We start from the raw sequence: 17,925 nt of genomic DNA, 5'->3' as shown, positions 1-17,925 counted from the left end.
CCCAGCCTCTGAGTTCTTGGAGAGACTGATTTGAGTGATAACTCCAGTCCTGCCTCCTCTTGGCTGCCTTGCATTAATTAAACTCTTTCTTTACTGCAATCCCACAGTCTCGGTGAATTGGTTTTGTCTGCGCAGTGGGCAGGAAGAACCTGTCAGGTGATTGCAAGACCTCACCACCACACAGTGTGAAACCTCTCCAGGTTACTTCTGCTTCTAACTCTGCTCAGCCTCTGACTCTTGGCTCTGTTATCCATTAATAGTCCTCTGCTCTCTCAGGACTTGGTTTGATATTTGATATGTGGTGTCCCAAGTTTTTATCAGTTGCTCTTCATTAAGAATTTGGATAATAGGCCAGGTGCAGTGGCTCACACCTGCAATCCCAGCACTTTGGGAGATCAAGGCAAGAGGACTGCCTGAGGCCCAGAGTTTTTGTTTTGTTTTTTTGAGACAGAGTCTCACTCTGTCGCCCAGGCTGGAGTGCAATGGTGCGATCTCAGCTCACTGAAACCTCTGCATCCCAGGTTCAAGTGATTCTCCTGCCTCAGCCTCCAGAGTAGCTGAGATCACAGGCATATGCTACCACAACTGGCTAATTTTTATATTTTTAGTAGAGATGGGATTTCACCACCATTAGCCAGGCTGTTCTCAAACTCCTGGCCTCAAGTGATCCACCTGCCTCAGCCTCCCAAAATGTTGGGATTACAGGCATGAGCCACCGCACCTGGCCTCCCTGAGGCCCAGAGTTTGACATTAGCCTGGGCAACAAAGCAAGACCCCATCTCTAAAAATAAAAAATAAAAAATAAATTTTTTAATGGATAATGTTCTATCATGGTAAAACAAAACAAAAAAGTATTTGTGGTCAGACAAGACCAAGGCCCAGCTCCCCATTTACCAACTGTATGACCTGGGGTATGTTATTTAATTACCCCAAGCCTTACTTTTATCACCTGTAAAATTGAAATATCTATCTTGCAGGATTGTGAAGGATAAATGATCTTTATAAATTGCTTGCCTTGTGCCTGGCATATGAAAAGCCATCTCTAAATCAGCAGTCCCCAACCTTTTTGGCACCAGGGACAGGTTTTATGGAAGACAATTTTTCCATGGATTGGAGGGGTTGGGGTCTGGGCGGGTGGTTTGGGGATGAACCCCAGATCATCAGGCATTAGATTCACTTCATATCATCAAGGATTAAATTCTCATAAGGAGCACGCAACTGAGATCCCTCGCACGTGCAGTCCACAATAGGGTTCGGGCTCCTATGAGAACCTAATGCCGTTGCTGATCTGACAGAAGGTGGAGGCAGAGCTCAGGCAGTAATGCTGGTTTGCCTGCCACTCACCTTCTGCTGTGCAGCCCAGTTCCTAACAGGCCATGGAATAGTACCGTTCCATGGTCTGGGTGTTGGGTACCCCTGCTCTAAATGTTACTCATTTCCAATATTGTTATTATTGTTGCTGCTGTTATTGGTAAGATTTAACCTACTGGCTCATCTCTCCTCCCACCAAAGCCACACCACCCCATCCTGGAGGGCAGATACTGGTTTGGACAGTGACCTTTCTCTACATTCCATAGTTCCCTGCATCCCAGTTCCTAATAAGAATTGTGATACCTGGCCGGGAGCGATGGCTCACGCCTATAATCCCAACACTTCGTGAGGCCAAGGCGGGAGGGATCACCTGAGGTCAGGAGATTGAGATCAGCCTGACCAACATGAAGAAGCCCCATCTCTACTAAAAATACAAAATTAGCTGGGCATGGTGGTGCACACCTGTGATCCCAGCTATTTGGGAGGCTGAGGCAGGAGAATCACTTGAACCCGGGAGGCGGAGGTTGCGGTAAGCCAAGATCACGCCATTGCATTCCAGCCTGGGACAAGAGGGAAACTCCGTCTAAAAAAAAAAAAAAAGAATCGTGATACTTAACGTAGCTGGACATCGCCACAGAAGTCATTCTGATGCTCAGCTGCATGGATGGGCCACAGAGAGGAGGCCAGCCTGAGAATCTTATGCCTCCCTCAAGCAAGCCACCCAAACAGGTTACAGGCTTTGACCATGAAAGCCAGAGAAGGCCTAGTTTATCCCAACCAGCAAGGAAGGACTGAAGAGAAGACTGTTATGCAACCCAGGGACCCCACCCTAAGAACCCACACCAGACTGCACAAAAGCAACAACCAACTGTGACTAGTGTTAGCAGCCCTAGTTTCTTTTTTTTTTTTCCTTTTTTTGAGGCCGACTCTCACTCTGTAGCCCAGGCTGGAGTGCAATGGCGCAATCTCAGCTCACTGCAACCTCCACCTCCCGGGTTCAGGTGATTCTCCTGCCTCAGCCTCCCGAATAGCTGGGATTACAGGCATGTGCCACCATGCCTGGCTAATTTTGTATTTTTAGTAGAGATGGGGTTTCACCATGCTGGCCAGGCTGGTTTCAAACCCCTGACCTCAGGTGATCCACTCACCTTGGCCTCCCAAAGTGCTGGGATTACAGGCATGAGCCACTATGCCCAGCCGGCAGCTCTAGTTTCATGAGCCAGCTCCCACCTGACCAGTTGTGCACCTTGTTCACTGATCCAGTCCCAAAGCACCTGGCTATGCTTTTGCTTTTCATCCTACCATGTTTCTGCCTTGTCCCTTTGATTTGGTGCAATTCTCTCCTTGGCTTTGGATAATCCTCCCAGCTATGTTTAGCCTGTTTTTGGTTTCATGTACTCAGATTATCCTGGCTAACCGCATATTATAGGATTTATAATACCCCTATACTTAACTCAATCCTGATTCCCTTTTCCTAAAGACAGCCATCTTCAGCCCCCCAACTCTTCTAGTCCTATGAGTAAGACTAGGAAAAGTGACTCTTTGGGTAATAGTGTCATTGGTTTCTATTCTATCTACAAGCAAAACATTTGGGTGCATGGGCCCTTACTGTTATTTGGAAAATCGCCATTGTCCATATCTTCCAATAGATCCTGGTGAGGTTGTATCTGCTTAGACATCATTATGACTGTGGGGGAAGTGGTGATTAACTTACCTTGAAATCATACCTTCTATCTTCAGATTATGATTAAGGTCATAGCAATTAAGAGCCCAAACTCTGAAGCAAGATGACTTGGGTCTAAATCATTCCTCTGCAACTTACTGCTATATTTTAAACTTGGTTCTTTTGTTGTTGCTGTTTGGAGGGAGGGTACTACTTAGGATAATTTAAGCACCTTGATCATATCAAGCTGGAAATAGAATTATTCACTAAATTGTGGATACTGGCCCTTGCCCTGATTCCTCTACCTCTGATTCCCCAGCTCCCCTAACCACCACTTTACATTCAGGAATCTCTTTGTATAATATATTGATTCAACTGCATTATTTATCTGTCATGTTGTCTGGCACTGTGCTAGGCTACAGAGATACAAAGATGACAAATCATGGACTCTACCTTAAAGGGTGGATAAGTATATGTTGGGGACAGAGACTTGCAAACAAATGCATTCATCAAAATGTTAAAGATGGCCAGGCGCAGTGGCTCACGCCTGTTAATCCCAGCACTTCGGGAGGCTGAGGCGGGTGGATTATGAGGTCAGGAATTAGAGACCAGCCTGGCCAACATGGTGAAACCCCGTCTCTACCAAAAATACAAAAATTAGCCGGGCGTGGTGGCATGCACCTGTAATCCCAGCTACTCAGGAGTCTGAGGCAGGAGAATCACTTGAACCTGGGAGGCGAAGGTTACAGTAAGCCGAGATCGCGCCACTGCACTCCAGCCTAGGCGACAGAGCAAGACTCCATCTCAAAAAAAAGATAAAGATGCTGAGAAAGAACTTTTCAGTCACACTGGAGGATGAGGGAGGGCAAAGTGAGTTCTGCCTGAGAGAACAAAGTGGAGGAGTGTGTCAAGGAGCAAGGAAAGTTTTTGTGGAAAAGGTTGATGCTTGAACTACTGAATCTTGAAGTTGTTCTGCTGTAACCATAACAGGTCTGCTGCCTGATAAGCCTGCATTCACCCAACAGGTTCTTCCTGCTTGCTGCCTAGACAAAATCAATTCACTAAGACCACAGCATTGGAGTAAAGAGTTTGACATGAGGCTGGCCATGCAGAAGAACTGGAGTTATCACTCCAATCAGTCTCTGCAAGGGCTCGGGGGCCAGAGTTTTTATAGGTAAATTGGTGGGCAAGGGTCTAGGGAATGGGTGCTGCCAGTTGAGTGGGGATGAAATCACAGGCGTGTGGAAAATGGTCCTCATGCACCCAGTCTGCTTCTGTATGGGGCCACAGGACCAATTGAGTCATGCGCCACAGGTCTGGGTGGGGTCGGTCTGAAAGACATCTCAAAAAACCAATTTTAGGTTCTATAATGGTGACGTTATCTATAGGAGCAACTGGGGATAACACAAACCTTGTCATCTCTGGCCACATGACTCCTGAGCAGTAAGAGTTTACAGAAACTATGCTTACATCTTCTCAGAATTCAGGATCCTCTCATAATCCTAATTTTGTGGTCTTTCATTAGTTTTACAAAGGTGGTTTAGTTTGGGGAAGGGGTATTTTCATCCTTGCTTTAAGGTTAAACTGTAAATTCCTCCCAAAGTTAGCTTGGCCTGTGCCCAGGAATGGCTAAGGACAGCTTAAAGGTCAGAAGCAAGATGGAGTCAACTATGTCAGATTTCTCTTACTGTCATGATTTTGCAAAGGCAGTTTCATGCGAAACAATTCAATACACTGAGACCCCAGGTTGCAGCAGAGAAAGGTTTAATCATAGGTCTGCCAAATGAGGAGATGACAGGAAACCTCAAATCCATCTCCCTGAGGACTTGGGGGCTAGGTTTTTCAGGATTATGGAGTGGGCCAAAATGTGGAGATCACTGAGGGGTCAAAGAGTGCAGCGTGAAGTCATGGACAGGGAGATGGGTTCTTCAAGCTGGTTAGCATTAGCTGTTTCCTTAGAATCTGGGATCTGAAAAACATCTTAAGCAATTCTTAAACAAAAGACTTACAATTCTAATGTCAAAAATCCCATCTGTAGGAACAATGGGGATACAAATGGTCAGGATCTAGTGACTTTGGGTTACAAGGAAGTGGGTCAAAGTGTAGCCTGATTAGTGCTTATTTATAACTATATTTCTGTCTAGAATTCTTGTTAACTCTGTGAGGACAGTTTCAGTGCTTCTCACCTGTGCCTTCAGACCTGTTCCAATCCTGAGGCAATCTGAATAAGACAAAGCCTCCAGAAATAGGCTGAGAAATGTTACCGTTTCGTGGATTCTAGTGGCCTAGTCCCAGTGGTTGGGACTCCCTCATTGCCTCCCAAGGATCTTTGTTGTATTCAGTTGAGGAATCTGCTCTTATCAGGAATGACTCATGGGCCCAAAGTCACAGCTCTCTGGTCTCTGTCCCTATCCTCTACCTGTCTCCCATGAAAGTCTCAGTCCTTAGTATTAGCCTGCAGTCTTAACCACACATAGTACCCAAGTCCTTACCCAAGACTTTTTTCTTTTTTCAAGAGACAAGGTGTCACCATTTTGCCCAGGCTGGTCTCGAATTCCTGGGCTCAAGCAAACCTCCTGCCAGCCTTACAAGGTGCTGGGATTACAGGTGTGAGCCACTGCACCCAGCTTCCCCCAAGACTTAGGCCCTGCTTTGAACTGTAGCCACATGATAAGGGTCCCTGCTGCTTCATCTTGTCCTTGCCAGCCCTCTCCTCTGATATCTGGGCCTTGTTTTCCATCCCAGCTGGGGTCCTGCCATCCACCCTATTTCCCATTTCTATTCTGGGAAGATGATCTCCAGATTGACCACCCATTTACTTAGGCCTGCTTACATTCCCCACACCTGGGGGCCCCACTTAACTAGAAAACCTAGCCCCAACTATACCTGGATTGTGCCTAACTTGTGACAAAGACTCTCTTTGGCCAAACTTTAGTCAGGCTCCTCTGAGCCCTCTTCTCAAATAGGCCTCAATCTTGACTCCATCCTGTCTTTGACCTGCCCAATCCAATTTTGGCAAGAATCCTACTGGATAAGTTTATTGAGAGTCTTCCCATCCTTAATAACTAATCAAATTCCTCATCCTCCCCCCCACCCCTTCATTTTTTAAACAGAGTCTCACTCTATCGCCCAGGCTGGAGTGCAGTGGCACAATCTCAGCTCACTGCAACCTCCGCCTCCCGGGTTCAAGCTTTTCTTGTGCCTCAGCCTCCCAAGTAGCTGGGCTCCAGGCATGTGCCACCACACCTGGCTAATTTTTGTATTTTTAGTAGAGGTGGAGTTTCACCACATTGGCCAGGCTGGTCTCAAATTCCTGACCTCAAGTGATCGCCCACCTCGGCCTCCCAAAGTGCTGGGATTACAGGCGTGAGCCACCATGCCTGGCCTCATTCTCCACTTTTGATGTGTAAGTCCTTGGCCTGCCTTTAGCATGAATCCTGTTAGGTCACTTTAGCAGGAATCCCTCTCTGTTTGATGTCTCTCTTTAGTAATTTCCCATCCTGTGACGTCCTCTACCTGCTCCTGGCTATAAATCCCCACTTATCCTTGTTGTATTCAGAGTGGAGCTCAAGTTCTACTCTCTATTGCAATAGAGTCTTGAATGAAGTCCTCCTGACCATTTTGACAAGTGTCAGAATAATTTTTCCTTTAACATTTGCCATGTACTTTGTGGACAACAACCGTGGGTAGCCCACTGCCCAACCGCCTTCTGGGTCATGCTGCCTCTCCTCCCTACTCCAGGAATCAGATCTTATTCCAGCCTCTTGAGCTCCTCTTCCACACCAGCCCCTAGCTGACATGTGTGGCAATACAGTTCTTGTAGGGTTAAACCTAGAGAGGATGGGGCAATTCTATTCCAGCCAACTTCACCTAGTTCATTCAGTCAGTCAGATAAGCAAAACATCTGAATACATTTAAGTGGTTTCTCAACATAAATAATATATTTTCAAAGAGCTTTCTTATTCATATTACAGACATAAACAAAATACATACACTCAAGGCATAAAATATCTGTCTCGTGTTATTTCCAAATAAAAAAATCATAGCAGATACAGATCTTTGGTGTTCCAATGGTGCCATAAACACATTTGATGGCCTTTTTTTTTGAACAAAGAATTGTGTGAGATTTTACCTCTTGGGTTCCAAGTATGTTTTTGTCTGTTGGTAGAGAGACTTTGTTGTAAAAGTCTCCTCACCTAGAGCTCTGGTGATTTTTCATGTTTTATTCATCTCTTTCATTTGGCTTCAAGTGAGGGAAGAACGTGATAAAATTCAAAATTTACTAAATTTCATGTTAATGTCAGATATGGAACTTTCCTCTTGACTGTCTCCTTTCATTGGCGGTGTTACTGAGGCTTTTGTTGGGAATGGTGCACCAACCATTCATTGGTTCTCAAGGCTTTGCAGTGGAGGCACTGCCTTTCGCTCATTTGGTAACTTCCCAGATTCCTTTGCCTCTGAGCCATTTTTCTCCTCTTAATACCGTCTGGTGATGGGTGGTGTTCGCTTTCACTCTCCTTCCACGAGGAGGCTTCTGAGTTAGACTCTTCACTGCCACATTCCGTAGTATCACTGTCATGTTGGTTCTGGTTCACCTCATTGAACTGAGACTGGTGCCTGGCTCGTCTTTGTTCAAGATAGGCATTGACCAAAGCCACTTCTGAGTTGGTTACAGGGGTAAGTTGGTTCTGCTTTGGTTTCTTCATTGTTTGTGAGGGATCCCAGGCACCGTCTTTGCTTTGCCACTTACAGGAAGTCTCTTTGCTTGCTAACAACCAATGAAACATATCAAGTTAGTAATATTGTTGGTTACTATAAATTCCTATTACTTAAGAAGCCTGTGCATGTGTGAGCTCACTCTTAGTGGCCAGTTGTCAAGCCATTGCTTTTCTCCAGTCACCTGCAAGTGTTGGCAGCTGACTGCATTTTCCAGTACCATATCCCAACTCCTACAGACGAGAGAGCTTAGATAGACGCTTGACATATCACTTTTGAAGTTTTGTGGATGCTAAACATAAGATCAAAGGAAAAGATCTCTAAACTTTTCCAGGGAAGAACCCTTTTTTTCCTTTAAAAATTGAAGTCTTAAAGATTCAAGCACGTATATGAATGTGATTTGGGGAGCAGGAACTAAGAAGGATCTTTCCTTTATGTAGTGGTGTGTGGAAGTTGGCTTGTACCCACTCAGAAGAGCTGATAAACTTCCAGGAATTTTGCGAGATGGTTAAACATAGCCATTATTAAAAATTAAATTATACCAACTTACAATAAATTCAGTAACTAAAAATGGAGGTAATACTCAAAACCCATCACTTCCTAATTATCTTACCACATTTGTTTATGCTGTGTGCTCTTCTGGTTTTTTATGTCCATTGTATTTTGATGTTGGAAACTCTATGCTTTTTTTTTGTTTTTTTTGTTGTTGTTGTTTTTGAGATGGAGTCTCACTCTATTGCTCAGGCTGGAGTGCAGTGGCACGATCTCGGCTCACTGCAACCTCTGTCTCCCAGGTTCAAGCGATCCTCCTGCCTCAGCCCCCCTAGCAGCTGGGATTATAGGCACGTGCCACCATGCACAGCTAATGTTTTTGTATTTTTAGTAGAGACAGGGTTTTGCCACGTTGGCCAGGCTGGTCTCGAACTCCTGACCTCAGGAGATCCACCCTCCTTGGCCACCCAAAGTGCTGAGATTATAGGCGTGAGCTGCCACGCCCGGCGGAAATTCTATGTTAAGGGTGCACTACTGCACATCTCCTCCCAACTCCATGTTCAATGACATGATGTGGGTAGCTTAAAATCAGCTTTGGTGGAAGTATTTATACCATGAAAATGAGCAAACACTAAACATCAGGGCTTGATGTATGGCTTTGTTGATTGTCTAGGCTTAAGAAAATGATGGAGAATGTGTTACTCATGCAGATTACATATTACATTTCAGTATCATCCCTGTAGCCACTACATTGTGACTAAACCTGCAAAATGAGGAAATATTCTTCCAGTATTTTAGAACTATTATCCATTCCAGCAAAGAAGTCACTCACATCACTGACAACCAAGTTAAGTTCCAACATACATCTATCTTCTGCTTCACTTTCATCTCACTCCTTAACTTAGAGGAAAATAACATTCACGCTGGAACTATACTTGTTCATCAATTACAACCATGGTTGGCTAAGGTGCAAGGGTCTGGCAAAAATCAAGGAGAGCGTTTTGTGAGAATCAGTTGTCTATATGAAATTGGCCATAAGGAGTATTGTATATTTTATTATTTATAAATGGTGTGATATATATTTATTTATTTTTATTTATTTATTTAATTTTTAGAGTCAGGGACTCACTCTGCCGCCAAGGCTGGAGTGCAGTGGCACGATCATGGCTCACTGGCAGCCTCGAACTCCTGGGCTCAAGTGATTCTGTTGCCTCAGCCTCCTGAGTCGCTGAGACCGCAGGTGCGAAAAACCATGCCAGCTAATTTTCTTTTTTTAAAAGACAGAGTTTTGCTATGTTCTCCTGGCTGATCTTGAACTCCTGGCCTCAAGCAGTTCTCCTGCTTCAGCCTCCGGAGGTGCTGAGATGACATGCAACCTTTATATCAGTAAAATTTTTAGTAAGCATATGTACACACAGGAGTTTTGAAGAGCCAGTTGTTAAACATTTACCAGCGCACCACTGCTTATAGGTTATTGAAAAAGATGTCATAGACAGTTCATAATCCTATAATAGCACTAAACATGAGGATGTGGGAAGGGCAAGCAATGTGAAGGGAGAGAGCTAAGGAGTGAAAAAAGAACTTGAGTTCCACCTCCCAGTAATTCATAGCTTCTTGCTAAGCAACTAAACTGTCCCTCTGCACTAGGAAGTCCAAAAGCAAAAACTCACCTAATCCCAATGGGCCTTCTCTAGTGTGCAAAGTCAGACAATGCTGTTGGCTGTTCATCTCTGTTGTTTGCTTTCCACACTCAGCACAAATTTCTTTCTTTGTCTTTCTTTCTTTTTTCCTTTTTTTTTTTTTTTTTTTGATACTGGGTCTCACTATGTTGCTCAAGCTGTGGTCTTGAACTGCTTAGCTCAAGCAATCCTCCTGCCTCAGCCTCCTGAGTAGCTGGGACTACAGGCGTGCAACACCACACATATTCTTCCCCTCACAGTCCAACACCAAATATGCACTGGTTCTCACCTTTCCTTACTGAAGTACTTGTCCCACTGCCTTCATCCTTTTTATCCCCAGACATCTGTTTCAGAAACATAGGTTAGTAAGAGTGATCTCAGTTGTTTTTTGATAATATGTACTTGTTATAAAACACTATTGCTGAGGCCCATTGACAATGTCTGGTTTTATTTTTTTATTATTTATTTATTTTTGGAGAGTCTCACTCTGTTGCCCAGGCTGGAGTGCAACGGCATGATCTCAGCTCACTGCAACCGCTATCTTCCCGGTTCAAGTGATTCTCCTGCCTCGGCCTCCCAAGTAGCTGGGATTACAGGTGCCCACTATCATGCCCGGCTAATTTTTGTATTTTTAGTAGAGACGGGGTTTCACCATGTTGGCCAGGCTGGTCTCGAACTCCTGACCTCAAGTGATCTGCCCGCCTTGGCCTCCCAAAGTGCTGGGATTACAGGTATGAGCCACCAGGCCCAGCCTGACAATGTCTAATTTTAAACATTCAGTTTAAACAAGTACTTACTGAATTAAATAATAAACTAATTCAGTATGTATTGAGTTCCTGTTATAGTGATCCTACTTCCACTTCCCATTAAGACTATGCTTTGATAGCAGAATCTACCAAAATGTTTTGGACCAAGCAAAATGGAACAGACTTGAGAGAAAACAACACTGATAAGGAGCTATAGCTTGTAAAGCTTTCCTGTACCCATTTACATTACAGAGAAGTAGTGTTTTAAAAAATTTGATAGTACTCAGATTAGTTTAGGTTTTTTTTTTGGTTTTTTTTTGGTTTTTTTTTTGTTTTTTTCGAGACAGAGTCTTGCTCTGTATGCCCAGGCTGGAGTGCAATGGCGCGATCTCGGCTCACTGAAATCTCCGCCTCCCAGGTTCAAGTGATTCTCCCGTCTCAGCCTCCCAAGTAGCTGGGATTACAGACATGCACCACCACGACCGGCTAATTTTGTACTTTTAGTAGAGACAGGGTTTCTCCATGTTGACAAGGCTGGTCTCGAACTCCTGATCTCAGGTGATCCACCTGAGATCCACCAGCCTCCCAAAGTGCTGGGATTACAGGTGTAAGCCACCGTGCCCGGCCCAAATTAGTTTAATTTTTAAAGGACATTTGATCAGGGTACGTTATTGATAGTTCTTTAAGAGAGAAGACATCTACCATACACAAAGATCTTTACCTGAATTCATGAACTTAATATCTCCTTAATCCCTCCGAAAGTTTCCTCCAAAATGTAATCATAATATATTATTTGTGAATACGGCAACCAAAAGAAATTGATTTCTTTGAATAGTTCCAATTTCAAATATTCTGCCCCCCAATACTCCATAAATATTTGTCCCACTTTTCAGATTAGTGTCCCACTTTCTGATGCTGAAAGTGATTTTGCCAAAAGACACAGATATAAACCAACTCTTTCAGAAAATAACAAAAACTAGAAATTTTCATTAACACCTTTGACATATAATTCTCTCTCCAGGAATCTATCAGCAAGAAATAACCCTCAGAAGAAAGAAAGCTTTGTGCACAGAAACATTCATCGCAGAATAATTAGGATAATATAAAATTCAAAAGTAGACAATGGCTTAAGTAAATTATGGTACAATTATATAATAAACAGTTGTAAAATTATTATAATAAAAGTATGTCATAACATGAGGGAATAAGTGTGCTACCACACTGGGTTAAACATCAAGATGCAAATTTGTATATACAGTATGAGCACAAATTAGCTTAAAATATGAAAAAAAGATTTTAAGGAGCACATAAAAGTGATAGCTGTGGTTGGCTTTAAGTGGTGAAATGGACTTTTTCTCTTCTAATTTTTTCAAATTGTCTACAATTAGGAAAAAAAAAGAATTTATGTGGAAGTCCAGTTTCTTTGGGATGAAAAGTGCCATAGTTCAGTACTCATTCTTTTCTTAATATCTGATCTCTGCAATGGTAGGCAAGCATCTTTAATGAGGTGTCTTTTTGTTTCCTGGGTTACAGCAATCATTCTCTAAAAATCTTGAAAGCAGAGTTCTCTTTTAAGATACCACTTTCTGGCCAGACACAGTGGCTCACGCCTGTAATCCCAACACTTTGGGAGGCTGAGGCGGGTGGATCACAAGGTCAGGAGATCAAGACCATCCTGGCTAACACGGTGAAACCCTGTCTCTACTTAAAATACAAAAAATTTAGCCAGGTGTGGTGGCGGACACCTGTAGTCCCAGCTACTCAGGAGGCTGAGGCAGGAGAATGGCTTGAACCCGAGAGGCGGAGCTTGCAGTGAGCAGAGATCGCACCACTGTACTCCAGCCTGGGCGACAGAGCGAGACTCTGTCTCAAAAAAAAAAAAAAAGATACCACTTTCTAAAAAATGCTTTTGGAAAGGGCTTAAATATTTTAAATTTAATATGTATCACTTAGATTAGGTTATAGAAAAGGAAAAAAATAAATTTAATATATGTAAAGAAAACCAAAATAATTGGAAGTTTATAAACCTAAAAGTTAACAGTAGTTGGTTATTTCTACATAATCTGGAGTGATTTTTATTTTATTTTGTCTTCTGCCCTATAATTTCCACATTTTCTATATAATGTGTACTTTTGTAACAGACGGGAGAAGGTGTTTAAAAACACTTATTAGGCTTATATCATTTCCACAGAAAGCTCTCACATTTGATGTCAAATCAAAACATAACCACAAAATCAAAAGAAAGATTTTGCATTAAACTAAGTGGGATCGTATGAACTGTGGTTACGAAAAGCATTTTATTAACTGTCTTTGTGTGTGACTCAGTGAGTGAAAACAGCAGGAGTGCCTGCCCTGAGGGGCAGAGTAGAAAATGAGGGCCGTGGCTCTCTTTCTCCCACTAACAACTCTTGATTTTTCCAAGCCACTTAACACCTCTTAAGCTCAGTTTCCACATAAGCAAAATAAGGAGTTTGGATTACTATTGTCCAGAAAAATACCAGCACTAGCAATCTGAATAAACACAAAATAAAAATATAAACTAAATATAGTATTTATAGTCTGAAAGCAAAAGGGTAAATGCCGCTTTAAAAAGTGGCAAATTCAGAGGAAATCAGCGTGCTTCATGGTGCAGGATAATTACCACCATATTTCCATCGCGCTTTTACCATTACTTCAAGGTTTGTAAATAAAACCTCATAGTTTAGCAGAGAAAATGAAGAAGTTCAAAGTGAAGGAAAAATTCCATCCTCCTTTACTAGCTCTCATATGGTTCTCAGATTTCAAATCTGGGACCTTTCATAAGAAGCAATCCAGCCAATTGTAGCTGCCACAAGGGTACAAAGTGAAAGACGAAACCTCTAAAATAATTAAGGTTTTAATCAGGATTGAGTAGATCTAAGTGGACATTTCAAACTATGCTTTGAAGCAAACAAATAATTTGACAGGAAATCTGGGTATATTCCCCTTCTGTCACTAACACTTTTGTGACATTGGACAAGTCACTTAATTTCCTTGGGCCTTATCAATAAAAAATGGTGGGGAAGGGATAATGATAACTTACTTGCCTACAAACAGGAGGCTGGACCACATGCTCTCTTGAGGTCCTGGAAGCTCAAGGCTGTATGACTCCCAAGAGCTGATGCAAGCAAGGCAGCAGAAAAATAGCTTAGACTGGGCTGGGCGTGGTGGCTCACGTCTGTAATGCCAGCACTTTGGGAGGCCAAGGCGGGTGGATCACAAGGTCAGGAGTTCGAGACCAGGCTGGCCAACATGGTGAAACTCCATCTCTACTAAAAATACAAAAATTAGCTCGGCGTGGAGGTGCGCACCTGTAATCCCAGCTACTAGAGCGGCCGAGGCAGGAGAATCGCTGGAACCCAGGAGGCCGAGGTTGCAGTGAGCCAAGATCGTGCCATTGCACTCCAGCCTAGGCAAGACTAGACAGGGCAAGACTCCAACTCAAAAAATAAAAATAAAAAAAATAGCTTAGACCTCTTAATTCATGATGAAATTGCCACTGATCAATTTCAATTTTTTTGGTAATTTTCTAAAGTAGCTTTGCTTGCCAGGTCAAATTCAATATACTTAGCTAGGGAGTCTAAGACACATATAAGCTATCACTTCTAAATCTCCTTTTGGCAAAGTATTTACCTTAAGAAGCATTTAGACTTTAGATGAAAGTTCTTCACCAGGAGGTGGTGGTTATCAAAGAGTCTTTGATTAGAATGGAAACCAGCTGGCATGGACATAACAAACCTTCTCCACCCCATCCAGAGCTCATAGAGCACTAAGTCTTACTGACTACTGCCAGCCCAGGCCTCTGGCTATAATGCTAAATGATGGTGGTTTTCATAATCATCAGCCTGGTATTAATGGCCAGCAAGGATATCATGTCAGCGAATTATAAGAGCTTGGTTACGGCTGGGCGCAGCGGCTCATGCCTGTAATCCCAGCACTTTCGGAGTCCAAAGCGGGCAGACTACTCGATGTCAGGAGTTTGAGACCAGCCTGGCCAACATGGTGAAACCCCATCTGTACTAAAAATACAAAAGTTAACAGAGCGTGGTGGCTTGCACCTGTGGTCCCAGCTACAAGGGAGCCTGAGGCAGGAGAATCACTTGAATCCGGGAGGTGGAGGTTGTAGTGAGCCAAGATTGCACCACTTCACTCCAGCCTGGGTGACAGGGCAAGACTCCATCTCAAGAAAAAAAAAAAAAAGAGCTTGGTTACTCATAACATGTTGGAAGCATCACAGTCCCGATAAAGTGGGATATCTCATTCTTAAGACGACGGCATTTTAGTGGTGACTTTAGTTCTGTTTAGTCTAGTTCTGCATCTTATTCTATGCAGAAAGCGTATTGCCTCATTCTAAAAACCCCAAAATCCTACAGCATGTATCCTATCAATATGAAAACTTTCGTATCTTTGATTAGAATCACATGGCTAGAAAAGGGATTTGGAAGTCATTAACCAGCAGGGAGCTTTATGCCAGCATTACATAGCATATGGATAAACTGTAAACAATCTGAATGTTTCAAACTTGCAGAATTTTTTGGTGCAATCAAAAGATAGAAAATTATGCAGTCATTAAAAGTGCTGCTGAGTGAATATAATTTAAAGAAGTATTTCCGATATATTATTAAGCCTAAAAAGCAGGATATGAAAATATATGCAATATAATGCCAACCATGTAAGATCAAAGATAGAGAAATGGAGAGAGATATATTAGGAAAGAGAGAGAAAAAAAAACAAACTGGAAGAACATACTCCAAAATGTTAACAGTGGTTCTCTCTGGGAAAGAGGATAACTGTAGCTTTATATTTTCCTCTTCATCCTTTTCCATATTCCTGGATTCTCCAAAATAAGATTGCATTATTTTTAAAACTAAACAACTTTTAAAAGTAGTCTCATCAAAGTATAGTAAATGTATTTTTATGGAAATTTTCCTAGTGTACAGTAAACATATTAGTTAAAATGAAAAAAAGATATCCTACCCAGACAGAAGCCCTAGAGAAGAACATCAGGACAAATACGATAACAAAATACCAAAGCAGGAAGCTCCCTATGGTACCACAAGGGTCATCCTTCCGGCATTCATAATTCTGATTTGGAATGGCACAATTTAAAGGTATGGGGGGAGGATCTACCTCCCAAAATAAGGAAAAAAGGTCTCCCATGATGGCTCCTCGCTCAGAAAATAAACCATGCTTAAAGGGATAAAGATGATTGGGAACTACTTCACTCCCTCTATGATGTATGACAATTTCCTTGGCAACCTATTATGACATATACTTAAGCAACTGTTCTAGGAACTGACAAATGCTTCTTGGATTTCTAAGTTTGTGGAAGGCTTATTCAAATTACTCCTGTGAATGTTTATCCCCCATACCTCAATATGGTGCATTCTGCCTTAATTTTTTTTCCTAAAACTTGTATATACTATATGTTCCTATTGTTACGTCTAAGTGTTTAATGTATCCACTCATTTTAATTCAGTCTCTTTTATATGTATCATGCCATTGCAAATTATCATAGACAGTTCTAATGTATTACCTATTGAACTGTGTTCCCTAAAATTCATATGTTGAACCCCTCACCTCCAGTGTGACTCTATTTGGAGACAGGGCCTTTAAGGAGGTAATTAAAGTTAAGTGAGGTAATAATGGTAGGGCCCTAATCCAATACAATTGGTATCCTTACAAGAAGACAGCAAGGATTCACCAGCACTGAAATCAAGGTCACAATACAAGGTGGCCGTCTGCAAGGAGACCCGCCTCAGAGAAACCAACCCTGCTGACAATTTGATCTTAGACTTCCAGCCTCCAAAATTATGAAAAAAATAATTTCTGTTGTTTAAGCCACCTGTGTGTGATATTTCGTTATGGCAGCCCTAATACATACTGCTGTCATTTGGTGAGTAGTGTTCTTTTTTAAGCCTTGAATAAATGCACAACGACTTATAGATTATATTAAGAGGGAAAAACACAGATGTGCCCGTTATGAACTACTATGAACTACATCAAATGCATACAATTTCTTCTTAGGAAAGAGTCACATATGGAGGGGGTGGGAAACCGGTATTCTAACTTCTTTTTTTTTTTAACAGGGTCTCACTCTGTCGCCCAGACTGGAATGCAGTGGCACCATCTCGGCTCACCGCAACCTCGGCTTCCCAGTCTCAAGTGATTCTCCTGCCTCAGCCTCCAGAGTAGTTGGCATTACAGGCGCGTGCCACCACGCCCGACTAATTTTTTGTCTTTTTAGTAGAGACAGGGTTTCAGCGTGTTGGCCAGGCTGGTCTCCATCTCCTGACCTCGTGATCTGCCCGCCTCGGCCTCCCAAAGTGTTGTGATTACAGGCATGAGCCACCGCGCCCGGTCGGTATTCTAATTTTGATTGTACCTTGAGCCCTTTCGCTTTGAACAATTTTCAAGTTAGTTCATCTCTAAATCTAAAACTAGAGCAAAACATTGCTGCTAAAGCAATCTAAAAATGATAAAACTTACTTAAAAACAGCTCTTAAAGAGCACAGCATACTTGCTGATTTTCATTAATATACAATACCACGTGGTATTAATCTCAGGATCATTTTAGGAAAAACTTTGGCCATTGGACATACATGATGTAATAATCCACTAGCTTATTGTGACATGGCTTAATGTTTTTATTAGGAAGTACACTTCAGAACAAGTCCCCAGGCCCTGGGCTTCTGGACTCTCTAATGCGTCACCTCCTCCAGGAAGCTCACGAGAGCTGGGGCTGGGCTGGACGCGCCTCCTTGGGGTGCACCGCATCCACCTCGCCTACCCCCGAAATGCATCTGTGGGCCTCTGCTGGGGTTGAGGTCTTCTGAGTAGTAACCAGGAAGCTCTTATTTTCCATATCCGTGCGCCTGGCTCAGCGGCACACTTGTAGGTATTTGTGCTAAATAAAACAAAGCTCAACCTTTTCCTCAGGATGAGCAGCTCTTCCAAAAAATACATAGGAAAATGTGTTGTTATTATTTTTAACCTCAAAACCACCAGCAACTTCAATAAAACAAATTTTGGGTGTGCTTGTTATTGCTGCACCCTCTTAAACAGATTATTTAAGAATTTAGGCCGGGTGCGGTGGGCCACGAATCCCAAAAGGCGGTGGGAGGCCAGCAGGCGTTTGGGAGGCAGAGGCGGGCGGATCCCTTGAGGTTAGGGAATCGAGACCAGACTGGCCAACATGGCGAAACCCTGTCTCTACTAAAAAAAAAAAAAAAAAAAAAAAAAAAAAAAAAAAAAAAGAATTTACATGGGGTCAGAACTCTTGACATAGATACTTTAACAC

At 42.6% G+C, this 17,925-nt stretch overlaps 1 protein-coding gene across 1 annotated transcript; it reads right to left on the bottom strand.

Annotated features, from left to right (window-relative positions):
• Positions 1-6,893: 6,893 nt before the first annotated feature.
• Positions 6,894-15,828, bottom strand: SSMEM1 (serine rich single-pass membrane protein 1). Its single transcript, XM_004090224.3, has 3 exons — positions 15,603-15,828; positions 10,151-10,205; positions 6,894-7,742 (listed from the first exon to the last, which is right to left on the bottom strand). Exons 1-3 carry the CDS (start codon positions 15,783-15,785, stop codon positions 7,321-7,323), a joined length of 660 nt encoding a protein of 219 aa, XP_004090272.3. The 5' UTR covers positions 15,786-15,828; the 3' UTR covers positions 6,894-7,320.
• Positions 15,829-17,925: the final 2,097 nt, after the last annotated feature.

Source organism: Nomascus leucogenys, chromosome 13, assembly GCF_006542625.1.
Source record: "Nomascus leucogenys isolate Asia chromosome 13, Asia_NLE_v1, whole genome shotgun sequence".
NCBI classification, from domain to species: Eukaryota; Metazoa; Chordata; class Mammalia; order Primates; family Hylobatidae; genus Nomascus; species Nomascus leucogenys.
Note: the sequence above shows the minus strand (reverse complement) of the source record. Positions and strands in the feature narration are given on the sequence as shown.